We start from the raw sequence: 14,858 nt of genomic DNA, 5'->3' as shown, positions 1-14,858 counted from the left end.
TTTAAATTGCTGAATCTTTTTCAGTGGCAGTAAGCTTTTTTTTTTTTTTTTTTTTTTTTTTTTTTTTTTTTTTTTTCCCAGTCCTAATATGTGCAAGAGATCATTCAAAAGCCCTGGTATAATAAAACACAGTAAAAATTTCCAAAATCTCCAATTTTTTCCAAGAGTCAGCACTCAACCACTGTTACATAATTTAATTTTAAATACCAAACGTCTCTAAAAATCTGTGAGTGATGCATCGAGTGATGCTCTTTGGATGAAGCCTTTTAGAGCATATGTATCTCCTCTCCACAATTCACAAGCAGGCTGAATGTCAGCCACACATTTCTTGTGCATTTGTTAGCCAAACCATGGCTATGACTGTACAGTGAGGAAACCAGGGAGCACTAAAAGTCTACCCTTTGGAATGAAAACACAAACCCCTTTGTCATTCCCGTGGTATCGCTGTCTCGCATCTCTCCTATTTGAAGCATCTATATTTTATGAAGCACTAACAGACAAACAAACAAACCAACATATAGACCACAAAGTCAGCATTAGTCTCCAAAAAGTAGCCGCTGGAAAGATGAGACATTTCAGGATCTGCTCCGTCAATATAGTGATTCAGTATCTTTAAAAACAAAAAGTTCAGATCTGTGTTTTAAGGCGTCGAGTCCAAAGCATGAGATATTTGCACATGTCAGAATGGTGGCTGTTGCTGTCATCCATCTGGAAGGAATGCTGTTGGAAAGATTCACCACACTGAGTTAGACTCCTGCAGTGTCTAACTCACCTACCTGATGAGAAGGTACAATGATGCAAACTGCTTTGGGTGTGTAAGGGTTCTACATTGTTGAAACTTTCTTTCAAGACGTATACACTAGAGGGGAAATGAAAGATTATTTTTCATTTTACTTTTAATTTCATCCAACTCTTTCTCCATCACTCAGGAATAGAACAATTGTAAAAGGAGGATGAAGCCCTTTATTCACCCCTGCCTCAACTGCCCTGCCCAGCTTCTGGATGAGGTTAAACATTTTCAGTAGCAGAATATTAGCAGTTAATTGATCTTTAGCTCATTACTAACTATACTAACTATAACCCATCATTCTCAAACCACAGCTTCCCATCTTGTAGCTCTTCTCCCGTGTTGCAGAGGAGAAGGAGCTGCCCTTGCTGGCAGACTGCAATTCCTATGAGACACAAGTGATTAAAAATGTAACTGGCTCCTTGCTGTTTTCCTGTCCTGCTGGAAGAGTTATTTCAGGGGCATTCAAAGGAAGGAAGGCATGGATAAATGCATAAATGCAGGATCTTTAATGAAGCTTGTTAAATGATAAGCAATTTTCTGCATTGATAAAGTGTAATAGCTTTGTTTTTTTTATTGTAAAGGGAGAAGTTCCTCCTGAAGGTTTCCACTCCTTCTTTAAGCCACATGGGCAGTGACTCCCCATGCACTTCAGCTGAAGGAGTGATGATCACTTGATGGAAAAGAGACTCAAAGACAGGGAGAAACGAGCAGCTGGAGGTATGCAGGGTGTGGACGAGGGAAGGAGGATTTCCCAAAGTGGGTCACTGACAAAACAGATGCCTTGTCATACTGCAGCTCTGTCCCTGTCCCCAGCATTGCTGCTCCCTGTTCCTGCTGCCTCCACTCCCCCAAGGGAGCAGAAGATTGTGGGACCTGCTGTGCTCTAACTTTGGGGCACAAATGGTAATTTTTTGAAAAAAAAAAAAAAAAAAAAAACAACAAAAAAAAAAAAAAAAAAAACAAAAAAAAAACAACCAAAAAAAAAAAAAAAAACAAAAAAAACCAAAAAAAACAAAAAACCAAAAAAACCCAAACACCTAAAACGTTTCCAGGTCAATTCATGGTTGTGCTTACATGGCAAAATCAACAGCTCTAGCTCTGTTTAAGGGAAGAAACAGCACACAGTTCAATTAACATGAGAAAAATCTAAGGCCAATGAAAAAGATCAGCTACTGAAGAAATGAATTTCATGTTTCCTCTCCTGCACAAAAGGCTGCCAGGGTTTCCTGGACTCCAGTGCATGTTCATGTGCTTGGATTGGCTTTTCTGAACAGGCCTAAACCAAAGCACTACAGAACCATTACCAAATCAATGAAGTTAAATTACTATGGTTATGACAATTTCAGTAAACACCATCTCAGCATCTAAAGATCCTTAATGCACAAGAGAATTGAAGGGGAAAATAAGTAAAATCTGTTTTACCACACATAAAAGTCAGAAACAATAAACAGTCCGGCAACTGTTCTGTATCTGGTAACTTGCATTAAAATATATATAAAGTGTTCTGGGAACTGAAGCAATGCTTCAGTTCAATAAAACTAATATAATTAAAGAGAAAGATTCCTGCTTTTCCTCTGCTTGCAATTTCAAATGGGAGCTTCCTAAAACTTGTGACCATTGCTGGAATCCAATTCAGGACCTCAGCTTATCAAATTCCCAGCTCTGCCACCATGCCTTTGAGGTATTATGAAGTGCTGCTCATCACAACATCCCTGTCTATAAATGCTCCCAATAACTTTAAAGTGCAGACACCCCATTTTGAAACAGGCAAGTGTTCACTGTGGATCAAAATGGTGTCACCAAACACATGCAGCTTTCAGCCAGTGCTTCTTTTCTTGCAAGGTAACAAAGGAAAATGTGTTAGCACAAAAAGTCTCCTTGTAACATTTTAAACTTGGAAAGCCTTGCAGGACAGAAAACCTACACAAAGCCACAGCTTTTTGAGACCCTGTAGACCACACATCTTATTCTGTAATTCATTCTGGGACTGAGAAACTGCCAGGCTAATGAGTTCTCCTGCAGCCTCTTCCCCTGCAGGTGCTTCCCTGGAAGCACAATGTTAAATCAGACACTGCCATGCCAGATATAACCTCCTGAAGAAACTCCAGTCCATCTCCCAACGTGGTCTGAGCAGGCCGTGGCAGCACCAGTGTCTGCCTTTGATGAAATCACAAACTTCTTTTCCATTCAGACGGTGCAAGCCAAATTAATTCCTCAGCTTCTTTAACGCTGAGAGCCGCATCTTGGGAATTCAATAGAGGAACATATTAATCTCTCTGATAGGTGATAGTGCAATCTATTACTGACTGGGGAGCCAGCATGTCAGCACTGTGATAGTGACCCTGACCAGCAGATGACTGAATGGGTAAGGAGTGAAGGAGCTGCTCTGGCTTGAAGGCACAGCCTCAACTTTGGCAGGCAGTCCTTCACTCTTGTCCCACTGCTAATTTCCCAAAGCATTACTTTATCACTTGAGCATCCAGGAAACCTCATTATGAAGGTATGTGACAGCCCCTGATAATACATGTCTGTAGCAAAATAACTGATCCCTCTTTGCAGTGGTGATCTTTGATGCTCATAGGGCATGGGAGGTTATTAGATGGCAGGCACCCTTTGATGGTCTCCAGTGTAATACGTTACCAGACAGCAATGTGCCACCTATCTATCACTTAAAAAATAATGTCATCCCTGGAAAAGGGCCTGGCAGTCAGGGTTAGGGGAGAAAGGGGGTTTAATTATATTTGTGGAGGAAAAGATGTTCTGAGAAAAGTGTGCAGCCTGATTATTTATTGGCTGTTCAGAAGCACTCAACACAATATGAAGAAAACATCAGGCTCTCCAATACAGTGGTTCACATTGCTGTTGCAGACTTTAGCCTTGAAATCAAGTTCAAGCTGAAGAAGAAAATTACCTCTTACAATATGTGGTTTACTTCTGAAAATGAAAAGGGTAAAAGACGTATTAGCAATGTTGGCATTAGTGGAGGCAGCTGTTTTTAGATATTTGGTATTTCAGGGATGTGAGTTTAGCATCATTACTAGAAGTACAGCTTACTATATTCCTCTGCTAACTTTCCAACAGTGAGCACAGATGGTTACCCTATTACCAACCATTTTCATTTAACATATTGTAATGATTTATATACCACATGTCACTGAGCAAAGTAAAAACAGTCAATGGTAACTAATTAGTTGAGTGTGAAGATGCATATCTCAATGTTATATATCATTGTAATAAAATTTCATCTTGGTTGTTAATAGGTTTAATGTGTGGTCTAACAGAAATACTGGTGGCAGTTAAACGTGAACCATCATGTCACTTTACCATTGGGACAGTATTGGTACCATTAACATTTCCACCAGCACTCCCTTACATGCCTATTTTATAAATGATGGTGCACAGAGGGCTGATTATAACAATCCATTGTGCTTCTCTACCAATCCTTCTTAACTGCATTTCAAAGTACTTTATAAATCTTAATAGATCAGATATTGGCTCATATTACTTGACAACAGACATCTGGAGAGGGTGGAAGTGGGAATGCTGCTTGGCAGAGGGAAAAGGCACTCCGAGCTACTGTAAAGACAGAAATGGATTTAAGGGAGGAAATGAAAAGAATCACAAGGTCTTCAAGGGAGTTTGCAAGGAAGAAGCAGACAACTATTGACATTTACAGGAACATCAAAATCAGAAGATAGACTCAAAGGTTCAGAGGAAGAGCATAACTTCAGAAACCTGCCCTGCACAACTAGAATATGGGCAGATGCATGAACCATGTATCACACTATCCATGGTACATCCCAAGGCCTGAGCAGATGTAACCTATGGTATGAAGCTATGGATTATCTGCTTTATCCTTATCCTGAAATGGTTCTTGTTCACTTTTTAGCTTATTTCAAAATGGTGGCCATCACTCCAGATATGTAAAAATAATTGTTAGTGAACAGCTGGGTAACTCCAGGGTACAGCAGCATTTCCAGCATTAAAGTCTGGATGAACTGTTGTGTGAGCAGCAACCACGTGCTGTTGACAGACTGACTCTAAGGCTCCAAGGATGCTGCAAAAATTACAGGTGGTCTCATTCAGGAGTGGCACTTTGTTAAGAAGCTCAGCAGTTCCTGCTCCCTCCTAATGTCATTAGGACACCTCTTGCTACTCAGCATCCTTTCATTTGTACCCAACCCCACAGCCCCCTCAGGACACAGCCCGTTCCCTGCAGAGGGCTGCAGCCAGCCCTGTGCTTTCCTGAACACGTCAGCAGCCAGACTTTTTCCTGGGAATACAGAGACCTGCAGTGCAACTCCTCGGCTCCTTTTCCCTGGCTGTATTGCTGCCTGTGAAAATTGCAGCATTGCCATTTGTTTCTGTAGCTCTTTCCTTACTTTTCCATGAGCAAGATGATAATCTATGGGAACAGAATTACAGCAGGGTTGAAAACATCCCCTGGAGTTCAGCCCAGTGCACAATACGCTTCACCTGTGTTTTCCTGAGGATTTTTCACTACGGCCTGCTGTGATCAAATAGGGACTGTGATGATTCCCTTTGTGCACGGGTCACTAGTACTACTGAGCACAGAAATCCCAGAGGTGGACTCCAGAGGGAACGGTAGGAAGGGTCTTGCAGACCCCACATAATGATACTATTAGACCTTGACTTTTACTAATTCACTTTCTCATTTCTAGAGTAGGTGTGGCTGTATCACTGGACTAGACAGAATTGGCTGCTTTACATCAGCTCTATCATACAGACATGAGACAGGATGAACAGACTGAGAGATGTGGGTTTTTTCTCTTTTTTTTAAACAGAAGCTGGGGTAGCCTTCTGACTTCTGTCCTCCCTCCCTCCTTTTTTCCCCTTTTGTTCCTTCTGCCCTCCCTTCCTTTTCATCACTTGTTTTCCCTCATTCCTCCTACATGCACTTGAAACTCAATGGGTTCAGGATGGCATCTGAAATGAGTATCAGGACCGGTCTCTTGTTTCAATACTTAACATATAGGGAGTGATACAGAGCATTGTTGGCACTATTCTAAAGGGAAATGAAAGGCAGTGGAGTTAACTCTCTTGGTTTCAGATATTTCCCTAGATCACAGCTGAATGATGGGTTATTTATTACAGATACTGAAAAAACCCCCAAAACAGAGAGACTGAGAAATATCACCTGTATCAAGAAGAAGTATGTGGATATTTTGGGTTCAGCTACTACTTTCTGAGGCACTTCACACACTGAGAAGTGTCCAGGAAAAATCAGCTCCTAAGCAGATGCAATCAGGTCGAACATGAACAAAACTAATGGCAGGCAATACCAGCCCACTGGTACCCATGGAAAGGATCAGAATGTAAACTTAGAAAAACCCCAGACAAACCCACACCTAAAAACCGGTAGTTCCTATTACTTGTGAAATAGTTGGGAATTTTTAAACTTTTAATATGATAATATGTTGTACCACTCCAGCTTTAACTTCAGCCAGAAGGACATCCCTGTGCCAGGAATCATTTGTATATGTGATACAGGAGATCCTTAAGCTTATTTCAGTGTTTGCATTAAATTGCACTCTTTTCAATTGAAAAGCTTAAAGGAAAGAAAGTTTCTGCAAGCTATTGGAGTCACTGAATTTATTCAGAAAGGCTCTTTGGATTGCTTTTCAGCATACAAAGCAATACAGAAAAAAAATCCTCGTTTCTTTCATCAGGATTTTTATCTCTACTCCTTTAATATTCAATGGCAAAATTAATTATACTACAAAAAGGCTTGGTGCCTCTCCTCAAAAACCCTGATCCTGCATGATACAGAGCTTCCTTGAAAGAAGAGAGATCAGTATGGAAATACTTGATGTCTTGCAAAAAAGAAAAGATGACCAGATGCTAATGAGCCAAGGTGGTGGGTGAAACCTGGTGATTTAAACCCACTGATTTCAGAGGCATATAGCAGAAAATGGGAGCCCTAGACAGCATTCAGACTGCACTGCTCTGCTCCCCTTCCAGCCACTGTGACTGAGGCTGCACTGAGCTGATGGACAGGACTTGTGTCACTAGGACGGAGGGTGGAAATCAGTATTATCCAAACACAGACAGAAGCAAAACCCACCCAGGACACCTCCACTGAGTAAACCCCTGGAGACTGCTCATGTATGAATAAACACCATGACCATTTAATTATTTCAGTTCCTGATGATCCTGGATTTCCTTAGAGAAAATGAAGGACCATTTTCCTTAGTGACATATTACAGTAGATATATTAAAAAAGCAAGAATTGCACTTGGGACTTACAGATCAATTGACATACTCTTAAATACATATGTTTCTTTTTCTTTCCTGTTCCCTAATGAGTTTATAATTTAATCAGAGAAACCGCTAGATTCCCTCCAAAAACTAGTGAAAATCTCAAAGGAGAAAAGCTGCTTATGCAAGTGTTCCTGTAAAACAAAGAGTATGAAACAAAGTATGGTAAATAAATACTAGAGTCAAGAATGGTATTCAGTTGTCTCCTTAAAAGCTTGAAGGCTACAAGTCTTAATATTGACAGTCTGCTTCTGAGCTAACATCAATGAAAACATTTTCTATTATAAATAAAACTACAGCATTTCTATATATTACCACTTCCCTAGGGCAAAGTTCTGCTTTTGGGTAAATTACAGAGGAACATTATCATAGAGTGTTGGCAAGTGTATGACAGAGTACCAAAGCGATTTACTCCATTAATCCATCCACAGTCTGCATCTGCAGAATAAGCCAGAGGACGGGACCCAGTACAGCCCAGCCTGCCTGGAGGAACTGCCCAAAGCTGCAGGGTGAGCTCCCAGCAGGGCAAGGGCCCTCACCCACCCCAAATCCACCACAGCCTCGGGAGCAGTTCAGGCTCACAGCTGGCAGGAGGGGCGGGCTCACCAAGGAGACAAAAAAGCCCCAACCCCCTACGCAGCAAATAGATTTTCCTTCCGATTAATTTATTCAGATGCTGAGATGGATTTAAATTTAGAATAGATAATGTGAGAGCAAGGAGCTGTTAAAAGTGAGGTTACTTTTCATTTGCCTACTGTGAGTTAGAGGTTTCCATTGCAGCTGGAACTGCAGCCGCAGCTGAGACGCCGTCAGAAAACCCTGGGGCTTAAATACAGAAGCTTCAAGGCGAGAAGAGTATAAAAATAAATTCCAAAGGGCTTAATAACATTGTGCAGAGACTGGATATTCTGGTGTCAGGAAGAAACTGGTGGCTCTTAGATCAAAACCTAATCATTCAAAAGCAATAAGAGCCTTTGTTTTACCCAGCCAGTCATTCTGTTACCCACTGGGACCATGGTTTTCACAAGCATCCCGAATTACAGTTAATTTACTGTGTATAAATGTACATGTCACTGACAATATAACACTTAGAGCAAAAATACTTTAAAATTAACATGGTTAAACCTTCAGCAGTCTGATCCAAAATCTGCTAGGAACCTTTAGCCTGACTTCAAAGGAATTATTATCAGCATTTTAGTGAACTTCTCCTACAAAAATAAGTTTAGGAGTGGAGCTGTACCTCACTGCTTACTGCCAGGACTGTCCTTCCTGTGGAATTGAAGACAGTCAGAGCCTGCAGACAGGTCAGGCCACCTCTGCAGGCAGCACAGTGGAAGAAACCTTCCTGAGGCTGCGGCACAGGACACCCTCTGATCCTCTGCAGCAAGGCCAGAGGAGGGGAAAATGTCTTCTCTTTCTTAGCTTCCCATCCCAGAAGACTTTATTTATGCATTAGTCGACCTTTCTAGCTGTTAGGACCATCTTGCTTCAGCAGTTAATTAACACAAGTGCCATAATTTAATACAGTTAATGCTACTTTATGCCCTTTAATGTACCTTCCATTAGTGATATTATTGTAGTATTACCCTGTAAATTAAAATAAGATCAAGAATAAGAGAGGCTCTCTTTAATTAAGGTACTGGCACACTGCATCGTCCATTATTCACTAGAAAAAATCACCCTGATTTAGTGAAGCAGACCATCAGTAAGTCAGAATTACTTCATGTGGATTATTAGGTTTCTTGAATAATGTGAGCACAATGGGGTTGCTGAAATTGCTAACAGCCACGTTTCCTTTTTTTCATCACCTTAATAAATACACAATGGAAGTGGTAAATTGAAGAAGAATAAACAGGTGGTAATAGAGGAGGAAAGGCATTCATTGAGAGTACACAGGTTTTCATCTCTAATGCAACATACATCAGGCTTATTTCACACCAAAATTCAAAGCAGTGACAAAACCCCCTATATTAAGTGGGTAAATCTCCTACCTATAATTCATTTTGAAGTATTAACCACTACAGTATGCTGTATATTTAACATAGTGGTTTTAAGATAGATGCTTTTCACTGTCATTGATGTTTAAAACAGAGTGTGAAACAAATTACATTTTATGCTGCCTTTAGAAATATGCTATTATGAGTTTTGGTGATTTTAACTATACTTGACCTACAGATTATGTTTTTTCAGAAAAGGGACTAGCTTTAAAGTGTGTCTGCCAGCATCCCTCATCCACTACATGTCAAACTCCTTGGTACCCTGTTGTCATGGAATAATCTACTTTAGTTTTACCAAATTTATATAAGTAGCTGGGTCTCAAAGCCCAGAATATGAATCTTGGTGGGAAAACAAAATAATTTTGTAACACCTTCCAGTTACCATTCTAAATTAATGAGCAAGAGCTGGATGGCTCAGCTGAACTGGAGACAGTGGCACATCTACCCAGGTAAGCCTGGCTTCCCCCTCCTGGTTCCCATGCTCAGGGCAGGCCAGGGCACATGCTGGGAATGTTCACTGGGAGACTGATGGGGCGAGGCCATAGTTTCTGGGAGAGACAAAAAAACCCCCTAAATCTAGGTAACAGTGGGCTTATTGCAAGTTGCAATTGGTGCAACTAAACAACCAGGGGCTGTTTATTGCAGCCCCACAGCTACTCAGCACCAAGCAAGCCCCGAAGACTTTAACAAGGAAGGCTCACTAGGTACTGAAGGAAATGGCACCAAATCCCCAAAGAGCTGTTCTTCTCATTAGCAGGAAAGTGATAAGAATTCACATGAATCTAATCTAGTGAGGTACTATTACACATCAGATACTTCTTTTAAAGCACATGTCCAATTACTGCAGCATTTAGACAACAAGCATCAGCATCAGATAAGTTCTCTGTACGGTCACGCTTCATTTCTATAGATAATTTTTCACAAGACTGGTGAGCCCCAGATATGTGCAGAAGGTTTCTGTTTCTAATTTGCATGCAATGCACTCTTTTTTAATCCTTCAGATGCTTTCTTTGATAAAGTAATGATAATCTAATTGAAGCCAGACTAAGCTCCAAATGGGTTTTCAAAGAGGGAACAGGTTTTCCTTAAAGCCTAAGGACCTACAAATCCTGAGCTTTGATATGATGCTTCAGTAGAGCTAACCTATGTGGAGCCCAGTGGAGAAAATATACACATTAAATAGGTGTTGTTTTTTTTTTTTTTTATATATATTGAAGCTGATTTTACCAAACTATTTCAAACAGTATCTTAAGCTGTTCATGATCCACTTAGCCCTCCCAAGAGACTTCTGAAAAATAATTTACAATTTAACTAATGAGCATTGCAAAAAGAATTCTTAAACCAGAAACATTTACTTTAGATTTTCAAATGTTTGACTAGTAATTCTGGATGTATAGCTATATGGTTTGTGTGGACACAGAAGACTGTAACTGCATGTTAAATCTCTGGTCCTAAGAAATGTATTTTGATGATTTTGATTTTCACTACAGGAATAATAAAAATATAGCCAGCACTGATTTATATAATCACTGTCTCTATTTTTTTCTCACTCGGTTCTGGGTCTGCAAAGAAAGTCCCTGGCCTTCCAAGATAGATTAGCTTTTCTCTTTGTTTTGATACTTAGATTCTCTTAAAGAAAAAGAAAAAAGTTTTTTAAAAAGGAAGTCTTAAACCCCGTACAGGAGAAATAGAGGGGGAAGAAAAGGTATATTAGACTGGTGAGTGAATTGCTAATAGAGGTGATCCCACTTATTTCTTCTGAACAACTTGGCACCCATTCAAAGGGATTAGCCTCCTGCTTGAGGGCATCAGGCTACCTTGAGTAGGGAAGAAAACTTCCTGATAGGAATGTCACTGCAGTTATTATTTTTGGGACTACAGCACTTGCCCTGGAGGGAACCATTTGTCTTGAACCCAGCTGAATAATCATCTTTGTTATATTCAAATCAGTCTATCTAAAACACTGTTGGTTCTTTCTATTTAATTCAGCTTCTCTGCATTTCAGAGCTAATTTAGTACAAGGAATGGACTCTAACCTTGCTGCTTTCCTTGTTCACAGCCAGACCTAGTGGGAAGGGTTTGTGCAAGGGCTGCTGTGTCAATCACAGCTCACATTAGACGCCTGGAAAGGTCAAATGATAATAAAACATGATCTCTGTTATTAGTTAACTGCCACTGGAACAGACTCCAACTACATAGGAGAAGAAAGGGTCCCACTGCTAGGGTGAATTCCTGAGCCAAGGCATGAACCAGTGCCATTATGCCTGTAAGACCCGGGCTCAAGATCCAAAGTGAGTGCCAGCCAATACCTAGACCTTGTGCCACTGAGTCAGAAACCTCTGCTATGACAGCAATGGCTTTCAGCTGAGCCAGATTTCCAGTGAACATTGGCAGAAAATATAATCTTTTTTTAGGGAAATAACCAGTTTTGAATACCTTTTCAAATCAAACACAAATGCCTGTTTCTAAAGGTATATATTCTCTTACCTTCCATATACCCTTATGTCTGAAATTGCATAAAAGTAGCGTGCCAGGTGTTGCTCATCTACATATATTTCACCAGTTGCTGGCCTAAGCAGTCTTATCCTCAGATCTGTGATTGTAAAGAAATCTCTTAACTTCTTGGTGGTGTCCAGCTGGCCATAAAGAGAAGCCATGTTATGAAGCCGAGGTCCAGCAAAAAAAGCAAATCTATCTTTGATTTCGAAGTGGATTATTTTACTATTTGTCATGTACCCAGTAGAGTATTCCTCTGTGCAAATGATTTCTAGGACCGTGTGCTGTGATAAATCCCTCACTGATTTTGGATCCATGTGAAAAGCATCTAAGCAGTCTGTGGCATAGTATTGGTAGGGCTGCCACGTTCGTCCATAGTCGAGTGATTTCTCCAGGATCATTTGGTCTGGACGGCCAGATTCAAAGGTGATAACTATGTTATCTGTAAGCTCAATGGTTTTGTTCCAGGACAGTGTGATATTAACATGAAGAGGCTTCGGGTAGTCCTTCCAAGTTGTGGACTGCCAAAATGTGGAGGGATGTCTTCCTTCGAGATCGAACATCAGCTCTGGAGGGTGAGCCAGCTCCTGGGTACTCGCATCACATTCATTATTGCACATGTAGGGGTTCCCCTGGAAAAGAGCAAAGCACTGTTACAAGGGGCACCACAGAGGTGAGGGTGACACATGAGATTTTTCTTGACTGAGGACTGCTTTTCTCCAGGAGGAAAGGCAAGAAAGAAAAAAAGGAATGCCTACAAGTATTACTTTATCTTAATGAGATTCATCCTGGCTGTTTTACCTGTTAAGGTAAATCTACAAACACAACATGGAGAGCACCCTTCCTTCTTTAATATAAACCATTTTCTTAGTATGTGTTAAAGAAAGAAAAAAGCTTATTTACCCTGAACAACCTGGACCAGGGATTGAGTCACAGAAGACTAAGACCAGTATGCAAGTCTCTCACAGCTCTATAGCTCCAGCTCTCCTTGGAAAGATGCAGCAGCCAAAGAGAGTTTCTTTTGGAAACAAGCATGTTCCTCAGAGCTCTGCCTAAAAAACAACTAACTTTTAGCTCAAGTGTATTTTGTGAGCAGCGCAGCCTGTGTGTACTCAGTATGAGCCAGTATTCAGTACACTTTCAAGTTTCCTTTCACTCAGGTGGGAAATTTATCATGCTTAACTTGTGCTCCCAGCTCAACACTGCCTTGCCTCAAAACATTTCCACTTGCAACCAAAAGCCATTAGAAAAACAGTGCTCTGTCAGCTCTGGGGCTTGATTCAGGTATCTGCCATCTTATTACAGGGTACCAAAATACTTCAGAAAAGACTTTTCATGAGGCACCAGGTTCAATTTATCAGGACAAGATAATCCAGCACTTGATTAGGTGGGAGATGTCAGTGGCTCCGGCTGGAACACTGCCGAGGTGGCTGCAGCTCTGAACTGAGGGTTGAGTTAAAAACAGCAACAAAAAAAGCTTGCCAACAGTGCACAGCTTTTACTGCTGCTTGTCCTCTGAAGCAAGGTGAAAGTGAATTATTCTCTTTCTGGCCTTTTGATGCATTAACTTTCACACTACAATCTTCGGCTTCTTCACAAAGGCTATTTTGTCTGCAGATTGGGGATATCTTGCAGCAGTTGCCAAGATATCAGCCCCTGTAGGCTGCACTGAATCACGTCTATCTAATTTCAGCTTTCAGCAGTACATTAGTATTTTGCTACTTGTTCATTCTGTGTTTGTTCCAGAGAGGAACTGCTGCTCTGTATCCTTCCCTCTGCCTCAGATTGTGGAAGAAGCCTCTATTCACTGAGAGTCAGCACTGCTGGGGAAGATGTGCCCATGCCTATACCTAGCAGAGCTCCATGAGGTCATTAATGTAGCTGTTATTGTCATTAATCAGAGCTCCCTGCACCTGCCCTGAGAAGAGAACAAGCCCTGGTATGATGATCAACCTTTTCTTTTCCTATAATAGCAGTTATACTTCTCTCCATCTCAAAGCCTGAGCGCAATGAAGCCACTCAATGCTATCCAGTGTGGAAAACAGCTTTCAGACATGAGCCTTCACCTCGGCCACTGCTCTGCTCCTGCACAAGCAGAAGAACTTCTGCACTCACTTGGACCTCCCCAGTGGCAACTTCCTCTTACCTGGGCTGGAAAATACTATTTTCTTTCTCTTTCTTGTTAATACAGCTGAATGCTAAAACTGACAACGATTCACTGGGACTAGGAGTTAGGAAAAGAAACTACAAGACAACGAAAAGGATTATTTGAAAACCAGCATGCTGCTTGTTACACTGACAGCTTCAAAGCATGCAGCTGTAACTGGAAATACTCTGCAAAATATTGTCTACAATCTGTTACAGCTCTGATTTCAAGCCCATGGTTGCTATTTCTATGCCTTCCTTTTGAATAAAACAGTGAAAATTAAAAGTAAGTTTCAAGCAGAAGAGAGAAAACACAGAATTTTTTAATATTCAAGCTCCATTTAATATATCAGATACAAATGCCGGAATTGGCTAACTTTACACAGGCCTATTTTCCTCAGGGAAAATACACATATTGTGAAATCTGTAAGGTTCCAGACCCTTTGGCAATATGGAAATATCAGTTTAGCAGAAGCTGCTCAGATTGCATAAATCACACCTATCTGAGGTTGCCCAGAAAAATCTGGTCACTTCTATCTGTGTAACCTTTAACCTATACACTTAGTGCTTCTGCTTTTGCTTTGGCAAAACCAACCACCCCGGGCAGCCAGAGGTGTCAAAACCCACCAGATGAATGCTCCTGTGGAGGCAGAAAGGTGCATTAAGCACTGCTGAGGGATGGCTTTAAGTTCCTCCTCCACCATCAGCTGCTGAGTCTGTTGGGATTCTTTGTGCTAAAGCCTAAAGCCGCTCCGATCCCTTAGTCCCTGGAGGCTGGAGGATGCTGTTTTATGATTTCCAGCAGCTCACCCAGGCTGTATGGGATACAGTATTTCTTTCTCTATATTAGCTGATTTATTTTACTCCCTTTGCCTTTTATCTTTTGCCTTTTAGCAAAAGCTGAGGTGCCAACAGAATCAGAGAATAACTGGGAGAGGGGCTCTGGAATCACCACACAGGCCAACGTGATGTTCCACATTGAGAGCTGGTAGCCTTAGCTTGGAACTGAAATGCAATCTACAGTCTGTGCACAGAGCTTTTTAGGGAAAGGTGGGACTATTCCAATTAATGGCAGAGGAATAGGTCAGAATCACAGTGCTGTCTCCTGTCCTGCACCTGAAACTCTTAGAAGTAGTAACAGCGGTGTCACA

At 41.1% G+C, this 14,858-nt stretch overlaps 1 protein-coding gene across 3 annotated transcripts in view; it reads right to left on the bottom strand.

Moving 5' to 3' along the window:
* The window catches only part of NTNG1 (netrin G1), a 150,487-nt gene that overhangs the window by 72,922 nt on the left and 62,707 nt on the right, over positions 1-14,858 (bottom strand). For all 3 annotated transcript variants that reach the window (XM_066324579.1, XM_066324577.1, XM_066324576.1), the window contains exon 3: positions 11,554-12,194. In XM_066324579.1, the coding sequence (XP_066180676.1) occupies positions 11,554-12,194 (641 nt within the window). The remainder of the gene's footprint in view (positions 1-11,553; positions 12,195-14,858) is intronic.

Source organism: Sylvia atricapilla, chromosome 9 (genome assembly GCF_009819655.1).
Source record: "Sylvia atricapilla isolate bSylAtr1 chromosome 9, bSylAtr1.pri, whole genome shotgun sequence".
In the NCBI taxonomy this organism is placed as follows: domain Eukaryota; kingdom Metazoa; phylum Chordata; class Aves; order Passeriformes; family Sylviidae; genus Sylvia; species Sylvia atricapilla.
Note: the sequence above shows the minus strand (reverse complement) of the source record. Positions and strands in the feature narration are given on the sequence as shown.